A 27577-nucleotide genomic window follows, 5' to 3' on the forward strand; every position below is an offset into this window, starting at 1 on the left:
AAGCAAAACAAAAGCCCCATCCCTAACCCAACCCCTAAACCTTACCATCATTGTCGAGGAAGCAAACCGTCCTAAACGCATAAACAAGATTGAATAAAAACAAATTAGCCACTTCGTAAAATAGTTACAACTGCTGTGAGATTGTGTAGGACATTCTCATTTGTCATTGACCCATACTGTAAATAGAGAACAAAGTGGGTTGCTTATAGTTTATTACATCATTTTGTTGTGGCTTAACAAATACCTGACTGATAAAAAGGCCTTTAATGTGGTTAGTTGGTTATCATTATTGACAGTTGATAAGAGTCTGTACGTTGTTTCTGTTTTTGTAGATTTCTTTACATGACCTTGTTTTAGTTTCTTCTCATAACAAACATTATACAGTTCAAAAATATCCAGCACAAACATTTTTGTAATCCTTTAAGAACTAACAGAACTTGCAGCCAAATGCGACAGTGTTGCAGATTGGATTTAATTGTTAGTTTTTTCCAAATATGCAGTATTTAAACATTTCACATTGGGCGAAATCAATATATTGCATGTCAAACCCCACAGTTAACATCAACTTGTTCTCATACATTGAAAGTTATTAACATCCCAAGTCATCACAGCTGCCACTGAAAGGTGCTTTTGCTGATTTAGATGTTACCAGTTGAACATATTGATTGTTTTCTAAGTAAATGAGGCAGGACATAACAGATTGAAGATTGACCAGTACACATTGGTGTGCATTACGTAAATGGAAGTTTGAGCAAGACAGCCATAGCTGCGTTCATGAAGATGTAGATAGGAGATAGGATGATGGAGGTTTATTTTGGGTCATCGGGTGCGGCAAGCTTCTCCAGACTGGGCTCCACACCCCAGATCTCACGCGCATACTGGGAGATGGTACGATCGCTGGAGAACTTGCCAGAACCTGCGATGTTGTGGATCACCTTCTTGGTCCATTCCTTAGGTTTCTGTTCAAGGAGGAAGAATTGAAAATCAGCTATAGGTTTAAAGACTTTTAGCACTGTGAAAATTAAACGCTTTTAAACACTTACCTTATACAAAGCACTGACTTTCTCCTGGCATTTGATGTAGTCCTCATAGTCAGCAAACACCTTGAACCTGGATATGGAGAAACCAAACAAACCAGTTGTGTAGTAAATGGTGTGTATTTAGGTTTATGAATGTTTGGGGCAAGGTATGTGAAAGTTGCTTGTCGTTGTGTTCAGACCTATCATTGTGCATCAACATGTTGACGATATCTTTGAAGAGGTCTGGCTGTTTGGGGCTGAAGAAGCCACCTGCGATCTGGTCAATGGCCTGTTTTAGCTCTGGAATACGGTTGTAGTACTCAGATGCATTGTATCTGTCAGAAGGAATAAGGTCATGTCATGCACTATGAATATGCTTTCTCTATTCTGTTCTTAAAGTCCCCCTGTGGTGAAAATCATCTTTTTAATGTTGTTTATACTGTATGTCTATGTTTTTAATATGCTTTAAGATAGACCATGTGCAAATTCATTGCTTTAAACCATTGAGGAGTATTTTCTCTATAAAACTGCCTTTGAAACTGTTTGTTTGAAACCGCCTCTGTTTATGACATCATAACCCTGTAACCAATCACGCTAACAGATTTGAGCCAGGATGGCGCATAAACGATCACTCGCCACACACACAATCACAAACTTATTCTCTAACCCACATTCACACATACTGTAAGTTTAACTGTTTCTGTTAGACCTTTGTTAAATGTTTTGGAATACCCACTCTGTTGTATTTTCTGTTGTATGGTTGGAGTTGGGTTAATACTCCGTTGATACTTTTTGATAACATTTCTGGCTACATTTAAAAATGTAAAATCAAAATTTTACAGTTTTCAGCTCCCAATGATTGATAAATAAGTATTTGACTGCTGAATATTGTACCTTAATTCAAGTAGCTGTTTAATAGGAGCATGATTTTGCATACTATTGCATGAACGACTGCCTGTCACATAATATATTATTATATGTTTATTATTATTTATGATCATCAAATTAATAATTAATGAGAAACTAGTTGCTATGAATACAGGTGCCATCAGTTGTCTTCTTATGAATGACTTGTTTGTCATTGAGTCAGTGTTGCTGATGCACAGAAGGCCCTTTGTTACCAAACACTAAGGCCCAATCCCAATTCTACCCCTTACCCCTACACTTTCCCCTACCCCTCCGTTTGGCGCGTTCACGTGAAGGGGTAGTGGTGTCTCAATTCTCTTTTGGTTGGAGGGCTAGGGGTAAGGGGAAGGGCCAGATAGCCCTTCAAACGAAGATTTTTCGGGACCTCACTTCAAACGAAGGGCTAAGAGAAATTTCCAACATGGCCGCTCACTCGAGCAAGCAGACCCATAAATGTAAGTAATTTTTGCCATTAATAAGGATTTTTATGACAATTTTTCCTTTTATGTATGTTACATTCAATCTTGTGTTAGTATTTACGGTGATGTTCTTTTAACGTTTGCAAAAAAATCACTAAAGTTTGCTAGCGGACAGCACTGATTGCACGATACTAGAAAATATATTTTTATGTCATATACCCGGTGCATCGGCACATGTCCTCTGACGTGACGAGCTAGCAACGACGTATATGATGACGTACAACAGTGTAGTAGTGGTGTCCCATTTCTTAGCGGAAAATTTGTAGCCCTTCCCCTTGCCACTTTGTTTCAAGAGGCAAGGGGAAGGGGCGAGGGGTAGGCGAAGGGGTAGAAAATAGAATTGGGATTGGGCCTTAGTAACTAAATTAGGAGACAATTACAAGTCATTTGCAGTCTGTAAAACTGCCAGGCATATGTGAATATTTGATCTGTTAACTGGTTGCATATGTCAGATTTATTGGGCAGAGAAAAGCTGTTGCTATCAAACATTGTTTACTTAATCCACAGAATCAATGTAATGCTGAATGGATAGATCAAATGGGCCAATTGATGATTATTTTTAAAATACAAAAACACAGTAGTTTATTTTGATACATGGTGTGGCCGCATGGTATTTTGTAGTTTATTTTGATACACTTAAAATTAAGGTATTTGGTATTTTATTTTAAAATACATTTTGATGTATTTTTGCCCAGCCCTGGCTATTTTAATGCTTATAGATGAGCTTTAAGTCAAAAAATTATCGAATGCAGTGGGACTTTAAGATCCCAATCTTTTGGTCCTAGATGATGCAACGTTCATTCTGAATGCTATGCAATATCTCTCCTTCATTGATTCTGTCCTCTTTTTAGATGAATAAGCATGGATTCAAATACATAGTGAAAGTGTTAGCATTCATTTTCAAACCCTTTAGCATCCATGGCTTCAACATCCTCCACTCTCATGCCGAAGATGAAGAAATTCTCTTCTCCTGCTTCTTCTGCCATCTCTACATTGGCTCCATCCATGGTGCCGATGGTCAGAGCTCCATTCAGCATGAACTTCATGTTGCCTGTTCCAGAAGCTTCCGTGCCGGCTGTGGAGATCTGCTCAGACAGGTCAGCCGCGGGGATAACTGATAGACATTATGAAGTTGTTTTTAATAATCACATGATCCGCAACTCAAACTTTCTATTAAAGAAACTACAGTGTTCTCATCTGTCACCTTTCTCAGCAAGGGTGACTCTGTAGTTCTCCAGGAAAATGACTTTGAGGCGGTCGCCCACCACTGGGTCGTTGTTGACCACCTCACCAATAGCTGTGATGAGACGAATGATCATTTTAGCTGTGTGGTAGCCTGGAGCAGCCTGCGATGGGTCGAATCGATAGTAGACATCAAACAACTCAAACACTGAATCTAATAGAATAAAAATCTAAAAATGGATGGCATGTAAGAGAGCTCAAGCTTACTTTTCCTCCAATCATAATCGTTCTTGGGGTCCACTGCTTGTTGGGCTCCTTCTTAATACCTGTGTAGGTATAAATAGAAAATACAAAAGAGAGAGTGACTTGTTTTCTTTATATTTAGCCTATTTTTAACCATTCATGTGGACTTTTCGAACATTTGCCAACATGACAGATGGGCTGAATCGCATCAAGTTTTCCCCTTTATCATTAACATTTAACGATCACTGGTGGACTGTGTTACTTCACAAAACCAAGATTTTGCTCACAAATACATCAAACATTTCGTAATATTTATTTTGTTTCAGTTTTTTAGACTCCCTTCCCTCCTTATGATTGACAGGAGGATCTACTCACGGTTGTAGAAGGTGATGATGTGCAGACAGTTGAGCAGTTGTCTCTTATACTCGTGAATTCTCTTGACCTGAATGTCAAACATGGAGTTGGGGTTGATCTTGACTTTGTAGTGCTCTTCCAGATGCACAGCAAACTTCATCTTGTTCTCCTAGAAGAGGCCAAGAACATCTAGAGAAACTTCACTAATACTTTTTTATATGTACAGTATTGTAGACACGTAGGTATGGTTCCTAACCTGTTTCACTTTGGCAATATCTCGAATGAAAGCCTCATCGTTGACAAAATTCCGAAGTGTTTGCAGCTGATCCAGATCCCGAATGAAGTCCTCTCCGATTTTCTATCATGCACGGACATTTAAGCAAAAAGGAAAGTGTAATGGACTGTTAGAAACCCCCTTATTTAGAATTTCTTTATTCGTTTTACATGCATTTGTACATTATACAGCCGCGGAAAAATTAAGAAAATGATTTTCTGTTGTTCTGAATTGACTATTTATAGGGATGTGTTAAAAGGGATAGTTCACCCAAAAATGATACATTCTTCCAAAGATATTTGGAAGAATGTTAGCAACTGACAGTTCTGAGGCACCATTGACTGCCATAGTAGGAACTTTTTTTTTTTTGTTCTGTTGAACACAAAAGAAAATATTTTGAGGAATTTAGGAAAGCAGTTCTGGGGCACTTTTGACAACCATTTTAATGTTTCCTGCTATTGTAGTCAACGGTGCCTCTGAACTGTCGGTTGCTTCCAAATATCTTTCTTTGTGTTTAACAGAACAAAGAAAAAGATACAGGTTGGACAAGGGTGAGTAAATGATGACAGAATTTTCATTTTTGGGTGAACTATCCCTTTAAGTAAAATTATCGTTTTTTATTCATTCTGTGAACATTTTTTCAAATTCCAAATGAAATGATTGTTTTTTATTAGCAGAAATTGAAAATAGGACAAACTGGTCAAAATGACAAAAAGATGCAACGTTTGCAGTTCTTGAATTCTGCAAATAAAACAGGTTCATATTCATGTTCAAACAACACAATACTAATGATTTTACATGTATTTTAGGATCAGTTCAAAAATGAAAATGATGGAATAAACCTGATTGTTTCAACTTTCGTTCATCTTTACATTCTCTCAGTCTTTGACATTGCTGTTGGGTGACTTTATGTCATTCCTGAGGTTTGTTTTCTTTTGAAATTCAACACACACTGGACTGGAATTGCCACAATACGTTCATGCAGAAATTCTGATTAAAGATAAAACTGGAGTGGTCTTTTTTATTTTTCCTGCAGCTGTATAGAGAAAACTGCTTGATCAGAAAGTACACACTAGTGTTCTGCTGTCACAGCTGGAGATGATGTCTCTGTTATGAACCCAATCAAGTTTTGCACTAACCTCTACAATGACCTCAGCCAGACCAGGGTTACACATTACCAGCCAGCGGCGAGGAGTGATACCATTGGTTTTGTTCTGAAACTTGTGTGGGTCCATCTCATAGAAGTCTTTAAATCTGTATATATTAATACCACAGGGTAAGACTACATGTAAACAATCTAGTAGTTAGCGTGGTTTGTTTTGGCATGTGATACGTGATACATACACGGTAGCTTTGAGGATGTCAGAATGAATACGTGCCACACCGTTCACTGCGTGAGAGCCAACGATGCACAGATGCGCCATGTTGACTCTCTTCTGCCCGCCCTCCTCAATCAACGACATGCGGCGCAGACGGTCCATGTCGCCAGGGTAAAGAGAGGACACGTGCTATAACAACAAACATAGACTGTGTGATATATAAAACATTCAAACCTTACAAACACATCTTCTAAATTGCTCAGTTGCTCATGATTCAGTCTAAATGTGTGTTTTGTGTCATGTTAAGGTCAGACCTCCAGGTGGCGGCGGTTGATTTCATATATGATCTCGAGGTGCCGGGGCAGCAGGGACTGGAACAGGTCAATAGGCCAGCGTTCCAGAGCCTCAGGCAGCACAGTGTGGTTAGTGTAGGCACATGTCTTCACACAGATGTCCCATGCCTGCAAGGAGTGAAAAAGGCTTCACAGTTTGGCTTATCTGGTAAATGTTTTTTCCATTATGAAACACTTTTATGTTCAATGTCTGGTACAAAAAAATGAAAAGATTTAATTTTTAGCATTGAATGTATTTCCATTGTTTGTTATTACAGAAGATCAAAATTTAAAGGGATAGTTCACCCAAAAATTTTCATTCTGTCATCGTTTACTTTCATCAGGGTAAGTGATGAGTTTTCATTTCTGGGTGAACTATCGCCTTTAAGTTCGTCATATACTCATTTGTATTATGGTACAATAACAGTGAAAATTGACTCCCTTAAGAACATTATCAACTATTAACTATTGTACTAGGACTGTACTGAGTGTGCGAAACGACAACAGGTGTCCGAAGAAACACTCGAAGAAATGTGACTGTGTACATGTACGCTGTTGAAAACTAAAAGGGACATATCTATTCATTTTGCAGTTGTAAAAATTCTATATAGATAATGGCTTGTAAATATGAATACATATTGGTACATTGTGCCTGATTTTTACGTTTTTAACAGTGTATGACTATCTGATCATTGAATCACTGAATCACAGTATCATTGTACTTTGTTGCCCTCTAGTGCCATCAACCTGTAATTGTTCAATGACTGCTTGAAAAAAGGAAATGAAATATATCATTTAATTTACTCTAAAACAATCTCACTGGATAATAAATCTGCCTCAAACCTTCTCCCAAGGTAGCTTCTCCAAATCAACCAGCACTCTCATCAGCTCAGGAATAGCCAGGGCGGGGTGAGTGTCATTTAGTTGAATGGCCACCTGAGAGTAACCAAACGAACAGATAGCACCTTGAGAATAATGACGGTATTCTGACTCTCACATCATTCTCTGTGAAAAGTAACCTTTGAGATAGATGTCTTTCAATGAGATCTCAAAATCTATATAGTGGTTAGAAACATTAAATATGTAATGGTGTGGACCTTACCTTGTTTGGCAGAGTGGTGAAATCAGTGCGCACGATTTCCCTGGAGCCAAACTTGGAGGCCTTAAAGCGGCGGATGATGTCTTGGAGAGTCGCAGCCACTACAAAGTATTCCTGCTTCAATCTGAGCTCCTTACCCTCAAAGAACTGTACAAAGACAGAAGCCAAAGCTTCAGGCAGACATTTAAAAGAGACTTCAAAAAAGACATCATCTCCAAACCTGTGAATTTTTACACATGGAAGACCAAAAGAGAAATTTAGCAGAATAGCTGTTCTGCTTTCTTACGTACTATGAGGGTGGATGGGGACCATGGACCAAAAAAACACAGATAAAGCTCTATGAAAGCATCACATGATTTTTGCCATGGTCACCATTCACTTTGATTCTATGAAAGAAGCAGTCAAGAGTCCTTTTGCTACAGCATAACCTCTCATAGGACAAAGTTACGCAGATTTTTTTTTAAGGTGAACTATCCCTTTAAATTGTCAACTGTAAATTATTCACAGTCAATAGTGTCATTACTGACATTGTCATTAGGGTAGAGCACACGGGAGATGTTCTCAGCCAGGTTCCTGTCCAGCACAGCCTGAATGTATCCACCAATATTAACTGAAAATGAGATGAGAACATGGAAGTCACTGTTATCTGTTCCTTTTAGTCAAAATGTATAGCTTCTGTGTCTAGTACTCACAATCTTTCAGGTTAAACTCGCAAGGGGCTTTAGCAGACCACAGCCTCATGGTGTTGACAATGTTGTTTCTATAGCCGGGTACAGGTGTGTCATATGGCAAAGCCAAAACCACCTGTAAACACAGCAGTCAATAGATTTGAGTGTTAACACACACACAAATACAGATCCACATGTATGTGAATGGCAATACCTGAGTATCCACCCATTTAACTCCATCTGGATGATGTTCTATCCTGCCATAGAAGTGCACAGGGCGCATGTATTCTGGGCGGGCTTTCTCCCACGGGTTACCATAGCGCAGCCAATCATCTGCTTCTTCAACCTGGCAGTCATTAATATTAGAAAGATATTTCCATATGAAAAATTAGGGATGTCAGAATATTACCATGATATGAATAACTGTGATTACTTATATTTTTTTATACTACAATATATCGTAAATAATTCAATGCATGTATCTGGTTAACATTTTAATATAATCGGTGTTTCACCTGTTAACACACTGCAAAAAATGACTTTCTTACTTAGTCTAAAAATAATCTTGAATTAAGGTTGACCTTTTTCTTAGTCACTCAATTCAAGTTTATTTTTCTTACCCCATTGGCAGATTTTTTTGCTTGTTTTAAGCACAAATTCACTGAAATTTCATTTTTTTTACTAAAAACAAGACTTATTTTCTTAGGTCATTTTGCTCATCAAGAAAATGCATCTTGATTCAAGAATTTGTAGACATTTTCACTGGAAAACAAGAAAAAAAGACTAAGTAAGAAAGTCATTTTTTGCAGTGCATTTTGCCTTAGGAGCTACAATGGTTAAAAACAATTTCATACTTTGTATTTGTGTTTTCTTCACATCTACCAAAGGGTTCCTACCCCATTGGCGGATATTTTTTCTTGTTTTATATATAAACTTACATAATTTTGACTTTTTTTCAGTAAACAAAGACTTTAAATAGACTTTATCTGTCTTGCTTTAAATAGAATTTAATAGACTTCTTAATTAAATGTATCTTGATTTAAAAAATAATTATAAAAAATATTATTTGGAGGGTAAGTTTTTTTGTGTGATTTATTGGGCAAAAAGAGAGAAAATATGACATTATGCCAGTAGCGAACCGTGACGTTTGAGTCTTGGCCCTCTGCGCACGCGCAGTAAACAGAGATTCACCAGCGAATAAACTATGATTATAATAAATCTTAATATTAAACTGGTAATGTTACAGTGAACTAAATGTATGGAACTGACCGTAGTAAATTTACCATTTATCTGATAAAATGTCACTGTTATGCAGAATAACAGCAAATATGCATGCAGAATATGTTAAATTTAAGACTGACCATAGCAATCACTCGTCTCAAATAAAGCCAATCAACATACACAACTGTGCACATCAGCAACCAGAATGAATTGAGGCACGGCGGCCTAATAAATCATAAATAACTTACAATTTGATTATCAAATTACTTGACAACAAAGTCTTCCTCCTGTTGTTTTGAACAACGTCTATCAGATTTTCTCTTTTTTTTCCGAGACTTGATAACAAAGTTCATCCGCATGCTGTTTTGACTGACGTTTTCTGCATTTCTTCTGACGTTTCTCCGAACTTCGTGTGCTTCTTTCGCTTTACGAGACTGTTGGTGAACAACCCCCCAGATGGCGGAAAGTTAGCGCGCCCATTTAGAAAAATGATATGATTGGTGAGTTTTACTGTCACTCAAAATTAATCTCTTCCATTGATTTATTGTACTGTCAGCCGGCGGTATGCTACTAGAAGGCTCCCCAACCCAGTGTAAGCACACGTTCGACTTCTTGCAGCACACGCAGGCTGCGCAGACAGCGTATGACATCGCAGAACTGCGACTGCTCCGGGATCATGAATTACTCTCGTGAGACTTGGAAATGTCACGTGGACAGAGTCCGCATCGATCCAGGAAGTCAAATATACATATCTAATAGGGAAAATCGGTCGACTTTTATTGAAAATAGTATTTTAAAGTTTTTAAAGATTATTTTTTACGATAGTTTAGGTCATCACAGAAGGCCCTGAGGGTTCACTACTGCGCATGTTACATTATATGTCATAAAGTTCCACACAATGTTATTTGCAAGAAAGAATGTTGATGGTGGTTTGCTTAGCATTGTTATATATTTGTTAAGATGTTCTGAGTGCTTGTTTTAAATATGTAAAGGTCATTTAACCTGCCAGCCATTGTCGATTTTCTGGTTAAAGATACCGAACTCATAACGGATGCCATAACCGTAGGCGGCCAGGCCAAGAGAAGCCATCGAGTCCAGGAAGCAAGCTGAAAGAGAGCGAGAGAGCAAGGTGGGTGAACATTTTCAGCCACAGATTTATTTCCTCTGTGAAAAGTTTAGCAAAGTTTCAGGATTGTATCTTGTAGGCTTGTTCTGCAATCTTTCGACTTTCTCGTGCAAGGTTCAATAAATCCATACTGAGAGTGATGGTTCCTCTGTTAAACCTGAGTGCACAATAAGATAAGATTACACACCAGCTAGACGACCAAGGCCTCCATTTCCCAGTCCAGCATCTTCTTCCATCTCCTCCAGCTCCTCCATGTCTAGACCCAGCTGAAGAACACAGTATGTAATGAGTCTCTGCTCTCAAAATAATTACGTTGGCTTAATTGTGTTGTCCTACCTGATACATGGCCTCATCGCAGGCATTCTCCAGGGCCAGATTCACCATTGTGTTCTGCAGGGTACGGCCCATGTAGAACTCCAGGGAGAGGTAGTAAACACGCTACGGACAAGCGAGAACAAACGAGGGGTGTTTTGATTGTGATACTTGCTAGAGATACATGTAGTCTTTCACTTGCATCACTATTAGTTCATTTTCGCTTAAAAAAAATCTGTGCAGAAAACACCATTGTTTAAGTTTACAGTACATGTTGTGTATTAGTGTTCCAAATGATTCTTTTGACTTACAAAACTCAAGCTGACCAGAGACCACCTTTAGCTTGAGGATTATTTTTACACTTCATTAAAGACTATTTTAAAATCTTCAGGCACTCTAGATGAACTTACAGGGTGAAATCTGAAACCATTCCTGTTGCAACCTCTGACATTTTAGCCTTTCTTCTTTGGTGTATGAAGAGCAAGAGAGAGAAAGAGAGAGATAGTGGGGTGTGAGAGGCTGAAGCAGGCTAGTCAGGGAGCAGGGAAGGTCACTGGTGTTATGTAACGCTGGCATTTTGACTGTAGCAAAAATAACCAACAGTGAGGTCACCGGCAAAGGTCACCGAGTGTTTAATGTTGTGCTTTCATGCGGCTAATACAGAAGATATGATTTGGGTGCTCAACAATGTGTCATCCAACATTTATAGTTACATTTATGAAAACAAACTGTACTGTAAAAATATGTTTGTAACGTAAAGGGATAGTTTGGTCATCATTTATTCACCCTCATGTCATTCAAATCCTGTATATGATTCTTTCTTCAGTGGAACACAAAAGGAGATATTTTGAGAATGTCTCAGTGGTTTTGTGTCCATACAATGGAAGTCAATGGGGTCCAGTGTTGTTTGGTTACCAACTTTCTTTGAAATATCTTCTTTTGTGTTCGGCAAAAGAAAGAAAGTCATATAGGTTTGAAATGACATGAGGGTGAGTAACTGATAAAAACACTTCCATTTTGGGGTCAGCTATTTCTTTTATACAGGTGATGTGAAAACTAGCAATTTTGCAGCATTCAAAAGCTCCCAGGGGTGTACGGTCCCCCTAGATATATACAGTAGATATCTTAAAATACTAAAAGTAAAATTACCCACGCACACATTTTACATAAACTGATAAAGAAATCTATATAAATATGAAATGTAAATAGCCGTCACTAAACCAATGCAGCTTTAATAATGATTAATAATTCATAATAAATACATCTTAATAAGTATTATTAATTATTAATAATAACTATTTCTGAAGAAGATTTGACTGATTTAAATGTAAACAAATGTCAACATGGTAGATTATCAGTCTATAAACAACTATAGACGGTTTCATTCGACGCACACACACCGTGTTGTCTCGTCTGTGTTTTGTTGTTCGGCCTGGCTAATGGCTAATAATATAACTACTATTTATATTTTATTTAGTTTATATTCATATTCATATTTTAATGTACAATAATTGTATTAAATAAACAGTTTGTTGAATTTTATTGTATGTTAAGTTTATTAAATAAACAATTTGTTGAATTGGCCGGTGTAAATTTGTCAGATTTAAGTTTAGCCAAGTAACGCTTCTTCTGCTGCTAACTCTGGCTAGACATACTTTTAACTTGCTAGCTAATGTAATTTAGGCCTACTTATTATTTCTTTTGCTTGTTTTCAGAAATAATCTACAGGGAGGACCAAAGTTAAATTCGGCCCACAAAAGCATGCGCAGTAACGTTTGTTTATGTTGTTTACCGTCTATAAACAGCAAAAAAATAAGCAAGTTACAGGTTTCATAGCTTTCAGTGATAAAAAATCCCATCTCGGATTAACTAAAAAAAGATAAGAAACAAATTTACTTTTATATTTAAAATACCTTTTTTACTATTTTTACTTTTTTTAAATAGTCCATATTTAACAGTGTGAAGTCTGAGATGACTTTACCTCAAGAGAATTAGTCCCTAGAAGTCACTGACAGCTTCAGTCCTTATTCACTTTAATATAGAAAAAAACAACAGAAACAGCAAAATTCTTCAGAATTCCACCTTTTGTGTTCCTCGGAAGAAATTCATAAGGGTTTGGAATGAGATGAGGGTGAGTAAATGACACAATTTTCAGTTTTGTTTGTACTGTCCCTTTCAGTTCTCAGCATTTTTTCTAGCAGCTCTTCATAGGAAGCTGATAAGGGATATTCTGGATTTTCACATCAGTTCTACACTGTTGGCAGAGCTGCAGACAAATGACAGTCACGCTCTCAAGGAAAAACTCAAGAGCCTCATTTAAGCTCAAACGTCAAATCAAGGTTTACTGTCATTGGCCACCTGCACAATAAAGCAACAACATGTGCTATTGTTGATCGATGGGTGTACGGCCAGAGTCCATTTCAACTAACATTTAACAAGAAATCAAGCACATTTTTACATAATGTTTAATAAGTTATGACATAATATACAGTCGATTTAAAGACTTTTATTACATAACCCTCAAATAATTTCGAATGTGGCTGAATGACATATCTCATCTCCTCCTGTATAGACTTCCTATGTGACCTTTTTTTAGGAAGCAACATTTGACCTTTACATCCCAGACCTCTTCCATCAAAAGACTTTATGCTGGGCAGAAGAGGAAAAGGTCAGAGATGTTCTGCAGTGGTTTCATCTTCGGTCTTCTCCACGACTCAGATTGTAATGCCTCAGGCACCAAGACATTTTGCTTACAATGTTTCTTCCATTTGATTATTTACTGTAAATGAGAAAGATCCCTCCAGTAACCTTCTACTGGAATATACCACCGCTTCAGTGCTGAATGGAAATATGGATCAATTACAAAAATGTACATGCTAAAAATGCTGGGTTGTTTTAACCCATGGTTGGGTGAAATATGGACAAACCCAACTGATGGTCTAAAATATATTAATCTAGAAAATGTCAATATTTGACTCAACTCAAACAACAGTTGGGTTCTGGCCAACCATGGGTTAAAACAACAAAGTGTTTTTTATGTACCTGCTTTGCTGTTTGCAAAATGCCATTGTTTACAAACGTGCATTGTCAATCCTTTTAAAAATGCTTTCTATTTTAATAAATGATAAATTGATGCGTTATAATCAACCTGATCTCCACACACTGACACCTGACTGTAAAACACATTGTGCATTATTGTGCCTGTAATATAAAGGTCGTGCTATTGATCATCTGAATTATTAATTTATCTTCCCAGTGTTGAGCCCTGTATATCAATGCAAGAGTTGACACCATTGCAGAGAGAAGACGGCACATTTGACTCATAATTTTGCACTTTGCAAGTATGCTGGATTTTGCTATGCTTTAGAGCAGGATGTTTAGAGAGTGTTTATCCGGGAAGAGTCATGAAAGGTCAGCACTGCTTTGGTCAAGCCGATCCTCACCACTCAAGCAAATGTCATGACATTACAGTGGGATTACTTATCGCAGCTGCATCGACAGGTGCACGTGCTTTGTAGTTTGTTTTTGCCTTTTGTAGAGAAATGCATGTTTTAATACAGTTGCGCAAGCATGCACTGGCGTTTGTTTTGCATCAATCTCGGCATGCATGAACTTACTTTGGGGTCTTTCTCGTAATAGCTCTGCTGTGTTCTGATCCATCTGCCTACCAAGTGATCTCTGACTGTGTTCGCGAGAGCAAAGTAATAGTCCCGTTTGGTGGATACATTCCTGTCCTTTACCAGCGTGAAATGCAGATGCCGATTAAAGTTTGTCTTCAAGTCCACGACATTCTCCACACCGGCGAGTCCCTTCACGGAAATCTGCTTCTTTCTGTCGTGATCTGACAGAGGTTTGGACATGGTGACAGCGCGCTCGTCTACGAGGACAGTTCAGGTACAATATAAACACCAGACGGCACAAGCAGCAGCACCCATTTAGTTTTGACAGCTCCCTTTATTTAAAGTTAGGCTCATGAATATTAATCAACGGGCGTGGCGTGCTTGCACCCATGCGCCAATTACCAATCAAATGTGTAAATCAGCTGTTAAACTGACGAAAGATGTTGCAGCGCGCACATTTAATGGTTACGAAACAGATACGTTTGTACTGTGTAAGTGCACATTTGTATTAAATGTACGTCTTATGAGTGAAATTACAACTGTAATAACTCCAGTAGCACAGCTTTGACATTAATAGCCGCAATGACCGAGCGGAAAGGTTATGCTATTTGAGCGGCATGCGCGCGCATAGCTACAGCGCAACAGCTGAACGTCACAGCTGGAAACAGCGTTTTTGCTAAAACTCATGCGCTTTATTCTGTTGCAATGGACTCTGGTAATCGTCAAATCCTCTACTTCTGCAGAAAATTATATTCTTAATAAGTATCTCTGTAATGTTTTACTGTAGCTCAGTGGTTAGAGAATGGTGCTAGCACCGCCATTGTCATGGGCTCGATCCCAGGGGATTGCACACGCTCAGATACGAATGCATAAATGTAAAATATCTTAAATTATGTTGATAACTGCATGAAGCGACATCTTAAATATGAGTGTATATTTGGTGTTGTTTCAGTAGCAGGTTGTTTCACTCGTCTGAGGCACAAATCTTTCTAATCGATGTATAGTTATTTATGCTTAAAACAATTGCAAACAAATCGAACAATGGTACACAACAGCAAATTAAAACACTGATTAAGAACACAATTTTGAGGCAGTGCACAAATTATTTCCATTAGTTAAAATGGTAACCCATTCCTAAATTACAGATAATTTCTAATCCCAACCTAAATTTTAATAAAAAAAAACTCTCATTACCAGGTTTTCCTTTAAGTTTTATAAGAATGAGCGTTTTTAATATAAATCTGTTAAACAAACCTTTTGCTTCGTATTTGTCTTCATTGAATGCATGCTGATTTCATATCTATAATGAAAATGTCCATGACACAACATGGCCAGAGAGGGGCGCCAAAACAACAATAAAATTTACATTGACCACACTCATGTTGGAAAACAATAAGTGAAATCCATTAAGGGTTGTTTCTTTTAAAATCTCCACAATATTAAACTAGGATAGGATAATGGTTAGTTCTTATTTAAGTCCTTAGTAGTTCGTGTGTGGTTCTGAATAAAAAAAATCAAAAACTTTTAAGACAAAAATACTTGATTATCTACAGTCAAAAGAATGTCTTGTGTTGTCTTATGTAGCACCTGTGTCTTATGCAGGTCATCATACATCATACTGCCATAGATTTAGGCAGGGGTCAACAATAAACATATATTATAATTGTTGTATTGTTTAAAATGGACTAAAAACATATAATGTGCTTCTGTATGTATGAAACATTTTAGAGTTACACCTACTCTGCATTCTTTAAAAAGGTTGTTCACAGTGATGTCATAGAGGAACCGTTTTTGGCATAGAGGAACTCAATGGTTCTTAAAAGAACCCTTTGTTTCTTATATAATCTAAATAACTTTTTTCTAATACGAAGAGCATTTTGAAGATGTTAAAGGGACAGTTCACCCAAAAATGAAAATTTTGTCATGAATTACTCACGCTCAAGTTGTTCCAAATCTATATAAATTTCTTTGTTTTGTTAAACACAAAGAAAGATATTTGAAAGAATGTTAGCAACTGAGATTTCTGGGGCAAGATTGACTAGGGGGAAAAAGCTATTGTGTATTTTTTCTGTTCTGTTGAACACAAAATAAGATATTTGGAAGAATTTAAGAAAACAAACAGTTCTGTTAGTTACTAACATTCTTCAAAATATGTTTCCTTGTGTTGAACAGAACAAACAAATTCATACAGGTTTGGAACAACTTGATATGTAATTCATGACAAAATTTTCATTTATGCGTGAACTATCCCTTTAAAGGCTTTTTATGGAACCATTCAACCACAAATGGTACTCTATATATAAATAAGGAGAAAGAAGCACGATTCTCAAGCATTCTCTGATAATAAAGCCTGAAATTGTTTTGCCTAACTAAAAACGGATATCTCACTTCAACCTTGAGGCTACTGCCAGTCTCACAAACAAAATGAGATTCTGAGAATCTGAATTGTTTTGCGTTTAACCCGCTGCAAATCAAACTAAATTGCTTTTTCTCATTGTTTCTTTCTCTCTCCCACTCCCTAGTGTTGTGAATTTGAAAAATGAGTCGAACCATCTCTGTTATGAGCAGGAAATGCAACGGCAGTAAATTTCTCAACTGACAGGAAACAGCCTGCTGCGCTCCGAGTGAACCCCAGCCCAGTGAGGCCCTCGGTTTCCAGTACATTGAGTTCGTTCATGAGTAGAGAAGCTGTGTTCATTAAAGCCGCACTTCGCTATTGTTTTTAAAAGAGTGTCAGTGAGCACCCTCGATGCCAGATTAACTGGGTAAGTTCCCTTTGAAAGTCTTATTTTAAGAAGACCTACACAGCTCAATGAATTTTTGGTCTTGTTTAGCACAGAATGTTTCTCTTAAATGCATGACTGATATTTGTGTGTGTTTGATGGAAACGAGAAACCAGCGACACACTTCACATCTCTGAAGCATTCTCTGCTTCATTTATTCTGTTTCCTTCGCCATGCGTAACATCGTCTCATTTTCAGACTGAGAAAAGAGAGGGATCAAAGAGAGAAGTGGAAAATTAGGCCGGGGCAAAGGAGGGGCTGTGGAGAACAGTGGAGTGGAGAAGGATGGACGGCGTTTCATCGGATCAGTCAGCCAGCGTTGATGAGCTGGTGGAAGCCTGCATCAAAGCCTTTGGTCAGTCGGCACATTTGCCTCCATCTTCTCTAGTGTAAACACTCTGATTAGCCAGCTGAACAGAATCTCTCTCTCTCTCTCTCTCTCTCTCTCTCTCTCTCTCTCTCCTTATTTCCATATTCCCTGCACACTTTTCAATATTTCTCATTTAATTTCTCTTGCTCCGGGGCCCTAAACCTTTTTTCCCAACCAAAGACTTGGGTGGATAGTGAGATGGAGCAGGGGACCCCTGTTCTTAACATGGCTTAAAATAACATGTATATATTACCATATTAATGTACTTTAAGTACTTTGATATGTTAAATATAGCAAATGCAAGATAACAGTTATTAATGGTTTACATATTCTTGTGCATTGTACATTTGAATTTAGTTTAATGCATTTGAATGTGGAAGAGACACTTTAAAGGTCCAGTGTATGAAATTTAGCGTACTGCAACCAATGGCTCACTCCACCGCTCCCCCCTCCCTTTTGAAGCACTATGGCGGCTGACACAGAACAATGATCTTGTCAAGTTTTCGCTTCTTTGCCATAAGCGATAACGTATTTACGAAACGTTCTCTGTAGAGCCGTTTGTCCATCTTTATACACCTCTGAAAACATAATTATGTACATTATATTGCATTGCTGTCAGTATCCTCCTAAATATTACACACAGCACCTTTAATCTTTAAAGTTTGGCTTTGGTTGATGTGGTAAAGGTTTGACTTTCTTTTATTTGCAGAACAAAACATATATTTTGAAGAATGTAAGTTACAAACCACATTGGCTCCTATTGACTTACATCGTATGGACAAAAAACCACTGAGACATTTTTAAAAATATCTTATTTTGTGTTTCACTGAAGAAAGAGTCATATATAGGTTTTGATCGACATGAGGGTAAATAAATGATGACAGAATTGTTATTTTTGGATGAACTTTCCCTTTAACTTATGTTTAGTATTGAAAACTGTATTTCTATAACCTCACATTTAATAATATAATTTAATATAATAATAATATCATCTTGGAATAAGATAAATAAATGAAACAAATATGTTTGATGTCAAATAAAGGAGAGCATTTTCCCACTTTGGACTATTTAACTTATAAATACTACGTACTTAATACATAATTAAAGTGAACAGTAATAATATTTGTATTTGGGGTAAGAATTGTGTCAGGTAAGCAACTTTTTACATACTTTTGTTTTCTATCAGGATTAGATGCAACATTTTGCTGAACACATTTTCATTTTCCCACAAAAGTCAATGATTGGCGTACCCCCTGTTGAAGACCCTTGCTTTCATTAGACTTTCATTATTCATTATTATTCAGCCTATGTGTCTAAAGAATCAATGTCAATAAATTCATATTAATTAAGAGAAAACTTCTCTGTGTCTTACTGAATGTCTCTGTCTGGCTATTGTCTCTTTTCCAGACAATGATGGCGTTCTGAAGGAGACATCGCTGGTACGCATGTTTCTCACCATGCATCCCTGGTACCTGTCCTCCACAAATCTGGCCAAGAAACTCTTGCACAAGTATCCTACAGCAGATCTTTCACACGACACTTTCTGAAATGAGCATTACTGTCAAATACGCCAAAAGAGAAATAAAAGTCTTTGTGCATTTAGTTTCCAAGGTGACAGCTTGGCTTTAATGCGAGGCATATAGCACTTAGTAGCTGCATTCATGGGTGGGGTTTGTCATTTGAAGAGTGGGCTGACAGCATCGCAAACTGTTTCCATCAGCCTTCTCATAGCACATGCTAGTAATGAAGTGCAGTTTCCTTGACAGCATTACAGGTCTCAGGAAGTGGATTGTTCTGCAAATCGCCAGTCTCAGATATGTCACCTTGTCAAGTAGGTTAAAACCCCATTTGTTCACCTAGTCACAGTTTTTTCTTTGTTCTTATTTCTTGAACAAATGTTCAGTAGTGATGATGAATTGTATAAATACAGCGGGATCCAAACGTGCACTAGTTTGTTATTTGCACAATTAAAAAAAAAATGGATTGGACAAAACTCTGTAGTGCATGAGTCATCAGTATCTTTTGTCTGTTTTTCAGGAACTGGAAGTTATGTGTATTTTGTACCGTCTTTTGATTTAATTTAATTGAATGCGCTGGGCAAATGGTTATGATTCATGATATCCCAGCATGATTTATAGAAATATCCCAAAAAGGTTCCAGTTTTGTGACTTTCCTGTCATGGTTCTGCCCCACCTTGTCTTGCTTCTCTTGACCTAGTGGCAGAACCATGATAGAACCTCTTGTTTTATGTGGAGAGTGACGTTTTGTCCCTCATGGTCTTCCACTCTCCGGTGTGGCGTCTCTGTTCCCGCCCTTTCGTCTCGTTATTGTTTGTTAATTAGTTCATGTCCTGCACCTGTCCCCTCTTGATTTATCCCCTTTATTATGCCCTTGTGTCTTCTGTCTCGTGCTGGTTCATTGTTCTGTTGTGTTCTGTTTGTGTCATGTGGGTGAGTTATTGTTCTGTAGTTAGTTTAGTTTATTGTGGTTATGTCAAGTGTTGTTATTATTTCTAGTCTAGTTAGTCCCTGTCCTTGTTGCTATGTTTTATGTTCCCCCACGTGGGTCTTTGTTTTGTATTTTTTAGTTATAATTAAAGTCTGTCTTGTTAACCCCTTACCCGCTGTCTGCACTTGGGTCCTCTGTCCTTGTCCTCACCACCCACGTTCATGACATTTCCACAGAAGAAGAAACAACCTTTTGCACAATGGAGTTAGGGTTGTAAATAACAAAAAAATGCTTATTTGATTGACTACAAAAATAATACGTACACCTTCACATTTCTGTGTTATACATTTTATACAAAAATCTAAACCCCCCACATATATAAAAAATATACAACATTTTCAAACCCATTTCTAAAATGTAGACTTTGCACAGTGTATCTCCTGTTCATGTAGATGTGTATGGTTTGTGTCATAAGACAGCTGGGTCGGATCACAAAGATGTATTCTAAATTTAAATAAAACGTTTCAGGCAAGACTATTCACAGAAAAAACTCATTCTCTTGATGTTGTGCCCAGACCTATTTTATGCGTAGCTTCACTGTGTCACAGCTCTCTCTGTTTTGCTCTCTCTTTCTCTCTGTCAGGTACTGGATATCTGAGTTCCCAGCTGAGTTTGACCTGAACCCCGAGCTGGCTGAGCAGATCCGTGGTCTGAAGGAGCGACTGGAGCAGAATGGAGATGTGAGACGTAGTCTGCTCATCGACATAGACAGCATGTGAGTCACGGGGCCGCAGCATTCATCCAAAGCGCTGCTCCTTTGATGCGGAGATCTAAAGAACGTACTGGATATCACGCATGAGCTGAACGAGCAACTGAGCGTTTTATGCGACAGTCCATTCAGTTTCTGTTCACATACTATATACTTTGAGAGAGGATTACACTGTAAAGTCATGAAGTCTGTAAATACTTGATAAAGGGAGATCAAAGAGCATGTGGTCAGATACGGATGTGGATGGTGTTTGGGCATGTTAGACATAGAACACAAATATGGCTGTTCAGTCACGTCAGTTTAACCCTTGTGTGGTGCTGTGGGATCTGTTTTCAGTGCTTACTATTAAATGCAATTATGATTTGTTATATCTTAGATATTTATATTCAAGATAAACATGTTTTTTAGCCATATCTTAGATTTATCTTTTTTATATCATTGCTGTCCTTCTGAAACCTTGTATGTCCGAATTTGCTGTTTTTAAAAAAATGGAAAAAACACTGTACTTTTAAAATGATTAAATACTGCATTTTTAAATGCTTTTTATTGTTTAGATATTTGCAAAACCCAGTGACAAACATAAAGGGTGACTAATAATAATGATTTATGGCAAAAAAAATAAAAACCACGAAATATGGCGATACAAGGTTTCAGAAGGACAACAGCAATGTTTTTATTTATACAGTGCTTAACAAATTCATTAGACCACCTGTCATAATAAAGAGAAAACAATTATTTTTGGAATATTTTTTGGGAAAAAATGGTTAAAAACTATTTATTTGCCATTTATTAGGCCAATAACAAACTGAATATAATATCAATAATAACTAAATATCTTTATTCATGTTCTTACACCGAAATATGTGCCGGCACTTTTAACCTCTTTCAGAAAAACAGTCAACTCTTAAAACGTATTTTCCTATTAAGGACTGCAAGTAAATAACTGTAATTTGGCATCTGAATAAAAAAATTAAATGCTTTACCATTTTTTCTATATTTCATTTGAAATAGTAATTTTTAAAAATCAGGGATGAGAACAATAATTATATTTTAGCATTAAAAAACAGCTAAACTAATTACATACGTCTACCATTACAGAAACATAAAAATGATTTTGATACTAATACTGTTAGTTCTGGCACAAACCTTACATTTGGGAGGTGGTCTAATAAATTTGCTAAGCACTGTATATTTATGTTTTCATGCTTTAACAAGAGCAAGTGACAAATATTGCCCATATTGTCTGTTGCTTGTAACTGGGATAAACCAACCTCCTGTCATTGTTTTACATATGTTATGGTTGTACTGATATAAAAATAATAAATACATGAATACAAGGGTGAAGGGATTAAAGGCAAAAGGCTAATTTTCTAAATGTTCAGTCGAGACTTTCTGAAATAGTGCCTTTTCTAAAAATAATGCCTGTGGTTAAAAATAATTCTTTCACACTTTAGCATTTTGTTGTACAACATACACTTTTAAAAAAAAGGTGCTTCAAAAGATTCTTCGATGCTAGAAGAACCTTTGGTTCTATAAAGAACCTTTAACATCTGAAGAACCTTTCTGTTTAACAAAAGGTTCCTTGTGGCGAAAAAAAGGTTTTTCAGATTATGACAAAGAAAGAGATGGTTCTTCAAAGAACCTTTGGCTAAATGGTTCTTTGTGGAACCAAAAATGGTTCTTCTACGGCATCACTGTGAAGAACCTTTTAAGCACCTTTATTTCTAAGAGTGTACAGTTAGTTATGTTTAAAAACTGTGACGCTACATACAGTAAACACTACAACTATATTGTACATTGTAGTCTATGTAGCATCTTGCTAGCAACACACATAGCATACAAACCACATTCAAATTTTATATTTGTATTATTTCTTTTATCATCACTATAAAACACCTACTTGAAAATCCAAATGGAACCCACAGGCCACAATCTAAACAGCGTGTTTTCTTTCGTCGCCTGCAGCCCATCATACGAATGGAGACGACAGCTGACCGAAACCGTCCAGAAGAAACGCAAGACCTCTCTTTTGTTCGATCACCTGGATGCTTCCACCCTGGCCGAACATCTCACTTACATGGAATACAAATCCTTCTGCAAAATTATTGTGAGTCCTTTAATCTTCTCAATACATTGATGACATGGTCATGTGATCTGGATTCACACTGCAAGTACCCAATCGGTTTCAGTTCCAGGACTACCACAGTTTTGTGATGCACGGCTGCACGGTGGATAATCCCATTCTGGAGCGTTTCATTACCCTCTTTAACAGCGTTTCTCAGTGGATCCAGATCATGGTTCTCAGTAAGCCTACAGCTCAGCAGAGAGCTACAGTCATCGCTGAATTCATCAAAGTGGCCCAGGTTAATATGACTCTCTTGTATTCAGAGCGATGCAGTACATTCATGTAAAGCCTGAAGCTTATTGTTTATATATGTGTGTGTGTGAACAGAAGCTACTGCAGCTGCAAAACTTTAACACGCTGATGGCAGTAGTAGGTGGACTTAGCAACAGCTCCATCTCTAGACTCAAGGATACACAGGCGCTCATCTGCAGTGAGACACGGAAGGTAAGAGCTGCCAGGGAGCAGCTTTGTAAACACACCTCCATTACTGGCAGGAAAAACAAATAAGCGTGACACTTAAACGCTGGCTAAAGGAGATAAGATTGTTAAAGTCAGAGCTCTGCAGCAGATGGCTCGAGTGTGCCATTTTCATACTCTTCACCAGATTGCACAGAAATATCAATACTTAAGTGGAGTGTTCCATTTTCAGGCTCACATATTTAAAAACTTTCTCGCACCCGTGTACAACTGCGAACTAGAAGTTCCTTACTAACCATCTTGTCTTTGTTTAATCAGGTGTTTGACGAATTGGTGGAGCTGGTCACTTCATCCGGAAACTACAGTCGCTACCGTCAGCGTTTTGCAGAATGCTCCGGATTCCGTTTTCCCATTCTCGGGGTGCATTTGAAGGACCTGATTGCCGTCCACGTGGCCTTGCCTGATTGGGTCGACCCAGAGAAAAGCAGGGTCAACCTCACCAAGACTCATCAATTGTACACCATACAGGAAGAGTTGGCGCTCATTCAGAGCACTCCGCCCAGTATAGAAGCCAGTCCAGACCTGCTGAATCTGCTGATAGTGAGTCTAACTTAGTGACGGGATGAGTGCTGCTTTACACAGTACTGGGTTTCTGGTCTTATCTATAATCCAATTGATAAGATAATAACAATTAATATCAATTTATAATAATAATAATAATTTGAAGTTGTTATTATTGTTTTTTTATTAATAAGTAATGATATTATCATATTAATAATAACTGAGTATAATATTATTTATTAGTTATTGTTATTTATTAGTAATTATTATTAATGATTTATTATTTAATTAGCATATTAATAATAATTAATACTAATGTTAATTATTATTAATGATCATTATTGTTAATGTTAATAATAATAATAATAATGCCATATAATATAAATAGTATAATATATTATCATTATAAACATTAATAATGATAATAATAATCTATTATTATTATTATTAACGACATCAATTCATATGTAGGCTATTAATAATAATAATTATTATTAATTTAAATACGAAATTTAGGAAATACGGTCTGATTAGAGGGTCAGAACCCAGAATAAAAATTTTGTCAACTGATACAGTTTTTCATGATGGATTTCTAACATTATATTTTATATCAATTATCAGATTATCAGACATCAAATCTTTTTTTATCTCTGTCCAGGTGTCTTTGGACCAGTACCACTCAGAGGATGAGATTTATCAGCTCTCTCTGCAAAGGGAGCCACGCAGTCCAAAACGATCAGTGAGTCCCACCGACCAACATAACAACCACTCAGAGAGCAAATCTGTGGCCGCCGTGAAGTAGAAACCACCAATTACAAGCATTCATGACACAATCTGACAGATTCATTTTGCTATGTTGCTTGCATAATCCATTTACACGGACTTGCAGCTGGGCGATTGAAGCACTAGTCTATAATTATTCTGTTCAACCAACAGACAGCAGTCATTTATACATATACTGGTGCCTTATTTTCACTCGCTAAGTGACTACGCTATTGATCTCCGGCCTTTTAGACTTCCAGCTCAAAGTCGCAGTCTCCACTTATAGAACAGTGGGCCTCTTCCGTCAAACCCAAAGCGGATCCGGTCATTATCAGCAAACACATTGAAAAAATGGTGGAGGTACGTGACCCTCACACATACGATGCAGATTCACTGAGCATAATCTTACTCATACAAAATCAGAATCAAGTATTCTAGAGTGAAACAGAACTAACCAGAAAGCATCTTTTTTATAGTCGGTGTTCCAAAATTTTGACACTGATGCCGATGGCTACATTTCCCAAGAAGAGTTTGAGATCATCAGAAGCAATTTTCCATACCTCGGCAAGTTCGATGAACTGGACCAAAACCAGTGGGTCAATCAAAATATCAATCCAGTCTATCAAGTGCACTTGTTTTTGCCCATTTGTCAAAGTTTACAGTACCGTAAAGGTCCCATCTTTCCTTTTTTATATTTTTTGCCTACAGGGATTGCAAAATTAGTCGAGAGGAGATGATTGAGTACTTCACCAAAGCAACCTCCTTACAGAACTACAAGATGGGCTTTGTTCACACATTTACGCAGGCAAGCAGCATCAAGCCGTCATTTTGTCGGCACTGCTCTCGCTTGGTGAGTGCTCGCTTTATTCAGGGCTCAAACCCTTTATCTTCCTCACCAACCTGCTGACAACTCGCAGATGAGATGAAATAAGATCTCTGCAGCATAGATGAGAAACAGGCATCCAGATCTGTATCTATCTATGCATATAATGTGATGTAGTTTATTATCGCTCGGAATCAAAATCATGTTTACAAGTGGTATTCGTTCAAATTTGTTTCTCCTGTCAGAACGTTTTACACGGCTCTCGTGATGTTTTTGCTCGAGTACAGCGGTTTCGTTTTTTCGTAAGCAGGATGGGGGGAGGGCGTGCCTGAGGGAAAGATGCTGTTATGTTCACAGTTGGAGAGTTACAGTTGGGTGTAGATAGTAACCACTTCCTATTTTCTAATTTCCTGTGAAGATCCACCCCACCACATGATCTTTTTCCTTTCCTTTTCTGTTGTGTTTTCTGTCCAGGGTATTAAAAGTGAATTTAGATAATTATAAACATAATAAACATTATTTTATAATTATATAATTATAATTATTATATAAACAACAAAATAAACATTATTTCTAGAATGATCTTTTTAAATGAAAACAATCAGAAACCTAAACTTACTTAGTGGTCATGCATCATCACACAACGTACCACAAATGTGCAAATGCTTCTCTCTACTTCAACACAGTATTAATAATATCTTTTGTATATTATATATATATATAGATATTTTAAAACAATTGTATAATTTTTGGTGTTTGGAGAAACATTAAAAATGTTAATTTAGCAAAGTGTTCTAATGCAAACGCATTTGGCATGCAATGAAAGTAATTGTGCTTTAATTGTAATCTAAATTTGTATCTTAATTTTAAAAGCTAAATCCATTTTAATGTTGTATGTCTTTCTCATACATTCTGGCATTGTCTCTTATTTGACATTTTCAGATATGGGGATTTTACAAACAGCGATACAAATGCAAAGGTATGAAGCCTGATTCACTTCCACAGTTTTCAGAGCATCACACAGCAGCTCTTGGGGTCTGTATTGATGAAGCTGTAATGGCATCGTGACTCTTCTCCCTGTTTTTCAGTGTGCGGGGTGAGCTGTCATAAAGACTGTCAGAGTCGTTTGGCCATTGAGTGCCGCAAGCGGACACAGAGCGTCAGCTGTGACAATGGCGCTTCATTTAAAGCCACACGCTCCCTCAGTTTTCCGCCTCCAACCAGCACCCAGACAATTGAAGAGTGTCCTGGTAAATGCAGAAACACTCACAAGTGTGCTTGAATATGAAGCATGCACAGTTACACACACACACACACAGAGTGGTAAAAAAGTGCCAATAAAAGACACGAATATAGATAGATATCATATACGTATATACCCTAGTATTTGTTTTGTATTTAGTATGTATTTTGACCTAAGTGAACCTTTCCAGACTTTGTTATTCTCTTTATCTCTGCAGTCATCACGGATGGCTCTCAGGAGAAAGAGGATGAGGTTTTTGATGTCCACCTTTGATGAGGCAAGAAAGAAAAGAACAACACACACACATCTTGGGCTTTTATCATTAAGGGTTTTTTTCCCCGTGAGGAGAAATCAATCACCTGGCATTGGTTATGTTCTTTTTCTTTTGATTTCAATAGGAGCAACCTGGAGCAAATCCATAAGCAACAGCAGCCTAGTGAGAAAAATATCATTATCCTCCACAGCCTGTGTGTTTGTGATCATTTGTTTGTCGTCCGATGTGATCTTTGCTTAATCCATACCTTACATGTGGTAAAAACGTAAATGTGTCGATTATACTTCTTTAACAAATACTTCTCATCTAAATCAAAATGACTGCAATGCAATAACGATGCACATATTTTTCAACGTTTGCACATGGGCTCTTCGTCTTATTACAGATTTAAAGTCAACACAAGTACAATAAGTATATATTGTATTTAAATATACTGCGTAACAAATATGTCACACAATCGTAATAATATTTAACAGTTCAAGCTATTTATTCAGCATCCAAAATGTACAGAATCTCTGCAATAGCATGATTTCGTTGATCTAGTGAATTTTTGATATGTTGATGATAAGAAGTCAAGGTGAAATGAATGGCATGTTGCAGACAGCATTGTGCCTCGGTCATCTTTTATCACGAAGTTCAACTTCCCACCAACAGAAGGCGCTGTTGTACTAAATTGAAAAAATCATTCAAGCTCTATTGCCGCCTCAATTTCTTTGTCTCTTTATTTATATGGTTATTCTGCGTATAAATCGTATTCTCATTGAAATATATTAACTATCGCCATGCTTGTTTGTATTTTTGGCAGAAAAATTTGTAACCTACATATATGATAATAAATACAACCTTTC

At 37.2% G+C, this 27577-nt stretch overlaps 2 protein-coding genes across 3 annotated transcripts; one reads left to right on the forward strand and one right to left on the reverse strand.

Moving 5' to 3' along the window:
* Positions 1–59: 59 nt before the first annotated feature.
* On the reverse strand, positions 60–14394 carry pygma (phosphorylase, glycogen, muscle A). The gene is made up of 20 exons (XM_057360366.1): positions 14152–14394; positions 10559–10660; positions 10410–10488; positions 10099–10202; positions 8090–8221; positions 7900–8011; positions 7735–7817; positions 7211–7354; positions 6952–7044; positions 6091–6237; positions 5802–5965; positions 5597–5711; positions 4440–4541; positions 4205–4352; positions 3854–3912; positions 3609–3750; positions 3311–3518; positions 1220–1354; positions 1044–1110; positions 60–959 (listed from the first exon to the last, which is right to left on the reverse strand). The coding sequence occupies exons 1-20, from the start codon at positions 14392–14394 to the stop codon at positions 810–812; spliced, it is 2529 nt and encodes an 842-aa protein (XP_057216349.1). The 3' UTR covers positions 60–809.
* rasgrp2 (RAS guanyl releasing protein 2 (calcium and DAG-regulated)) lies at positions 14320–27577 on the forward strand. Of its 2 annotated transcripts, XM_057360369.1 has the most exons (18): positions 14320–14428; positions 16677–16919; positions 17136–17292; positions 18715–18817; positions 19082–19138; positions 20399–20530; positions 22490–22631; positions 22714–22887; positions 22977–23093; positions 23385–23666; positions 24286–24366; positions 24642–24749; positions 24866–24981; positions 25098–25239; positions 26155–26191; positions 26301–26462; positions 26673–26732; positions 26854–27577. In XM_057360369.1, the coding sequence occupies exons 3-17, from the start codon at positions 17223–17225 to the stop codon at positions 26726–26728; spliced, it is 1779 nt and encodes a 592-aa protein (XP_057216352.1). In that variant the 5' UTR covers positions 14320–14428; positions 16677–16919; positions 17136–17222; the 3' UTR covers positions 26729–26732; positions 26854–27577. The 2 variants fall into 2 exon arrangements, with proteins under 2 accessions (XP_057216352.1, XP_057216351.1); XM_057360368.1 differs by having other exon boundaries at positions 26673–27577.

This window comes from Triplophysa rosa, linkage group LG19 (genome assembly GCF_024868665.1).
Source record: "Triplophysa rosa linkage group LG19, Trosa_1v2, whole genome shotgun sequence".
Lineage (NCBI taxonomy): Eukaryota > Metazoa > Chordata > Actinopteri > Cypriniformes > Nemacheilidae > Triplophysa > Triplophysa rosa.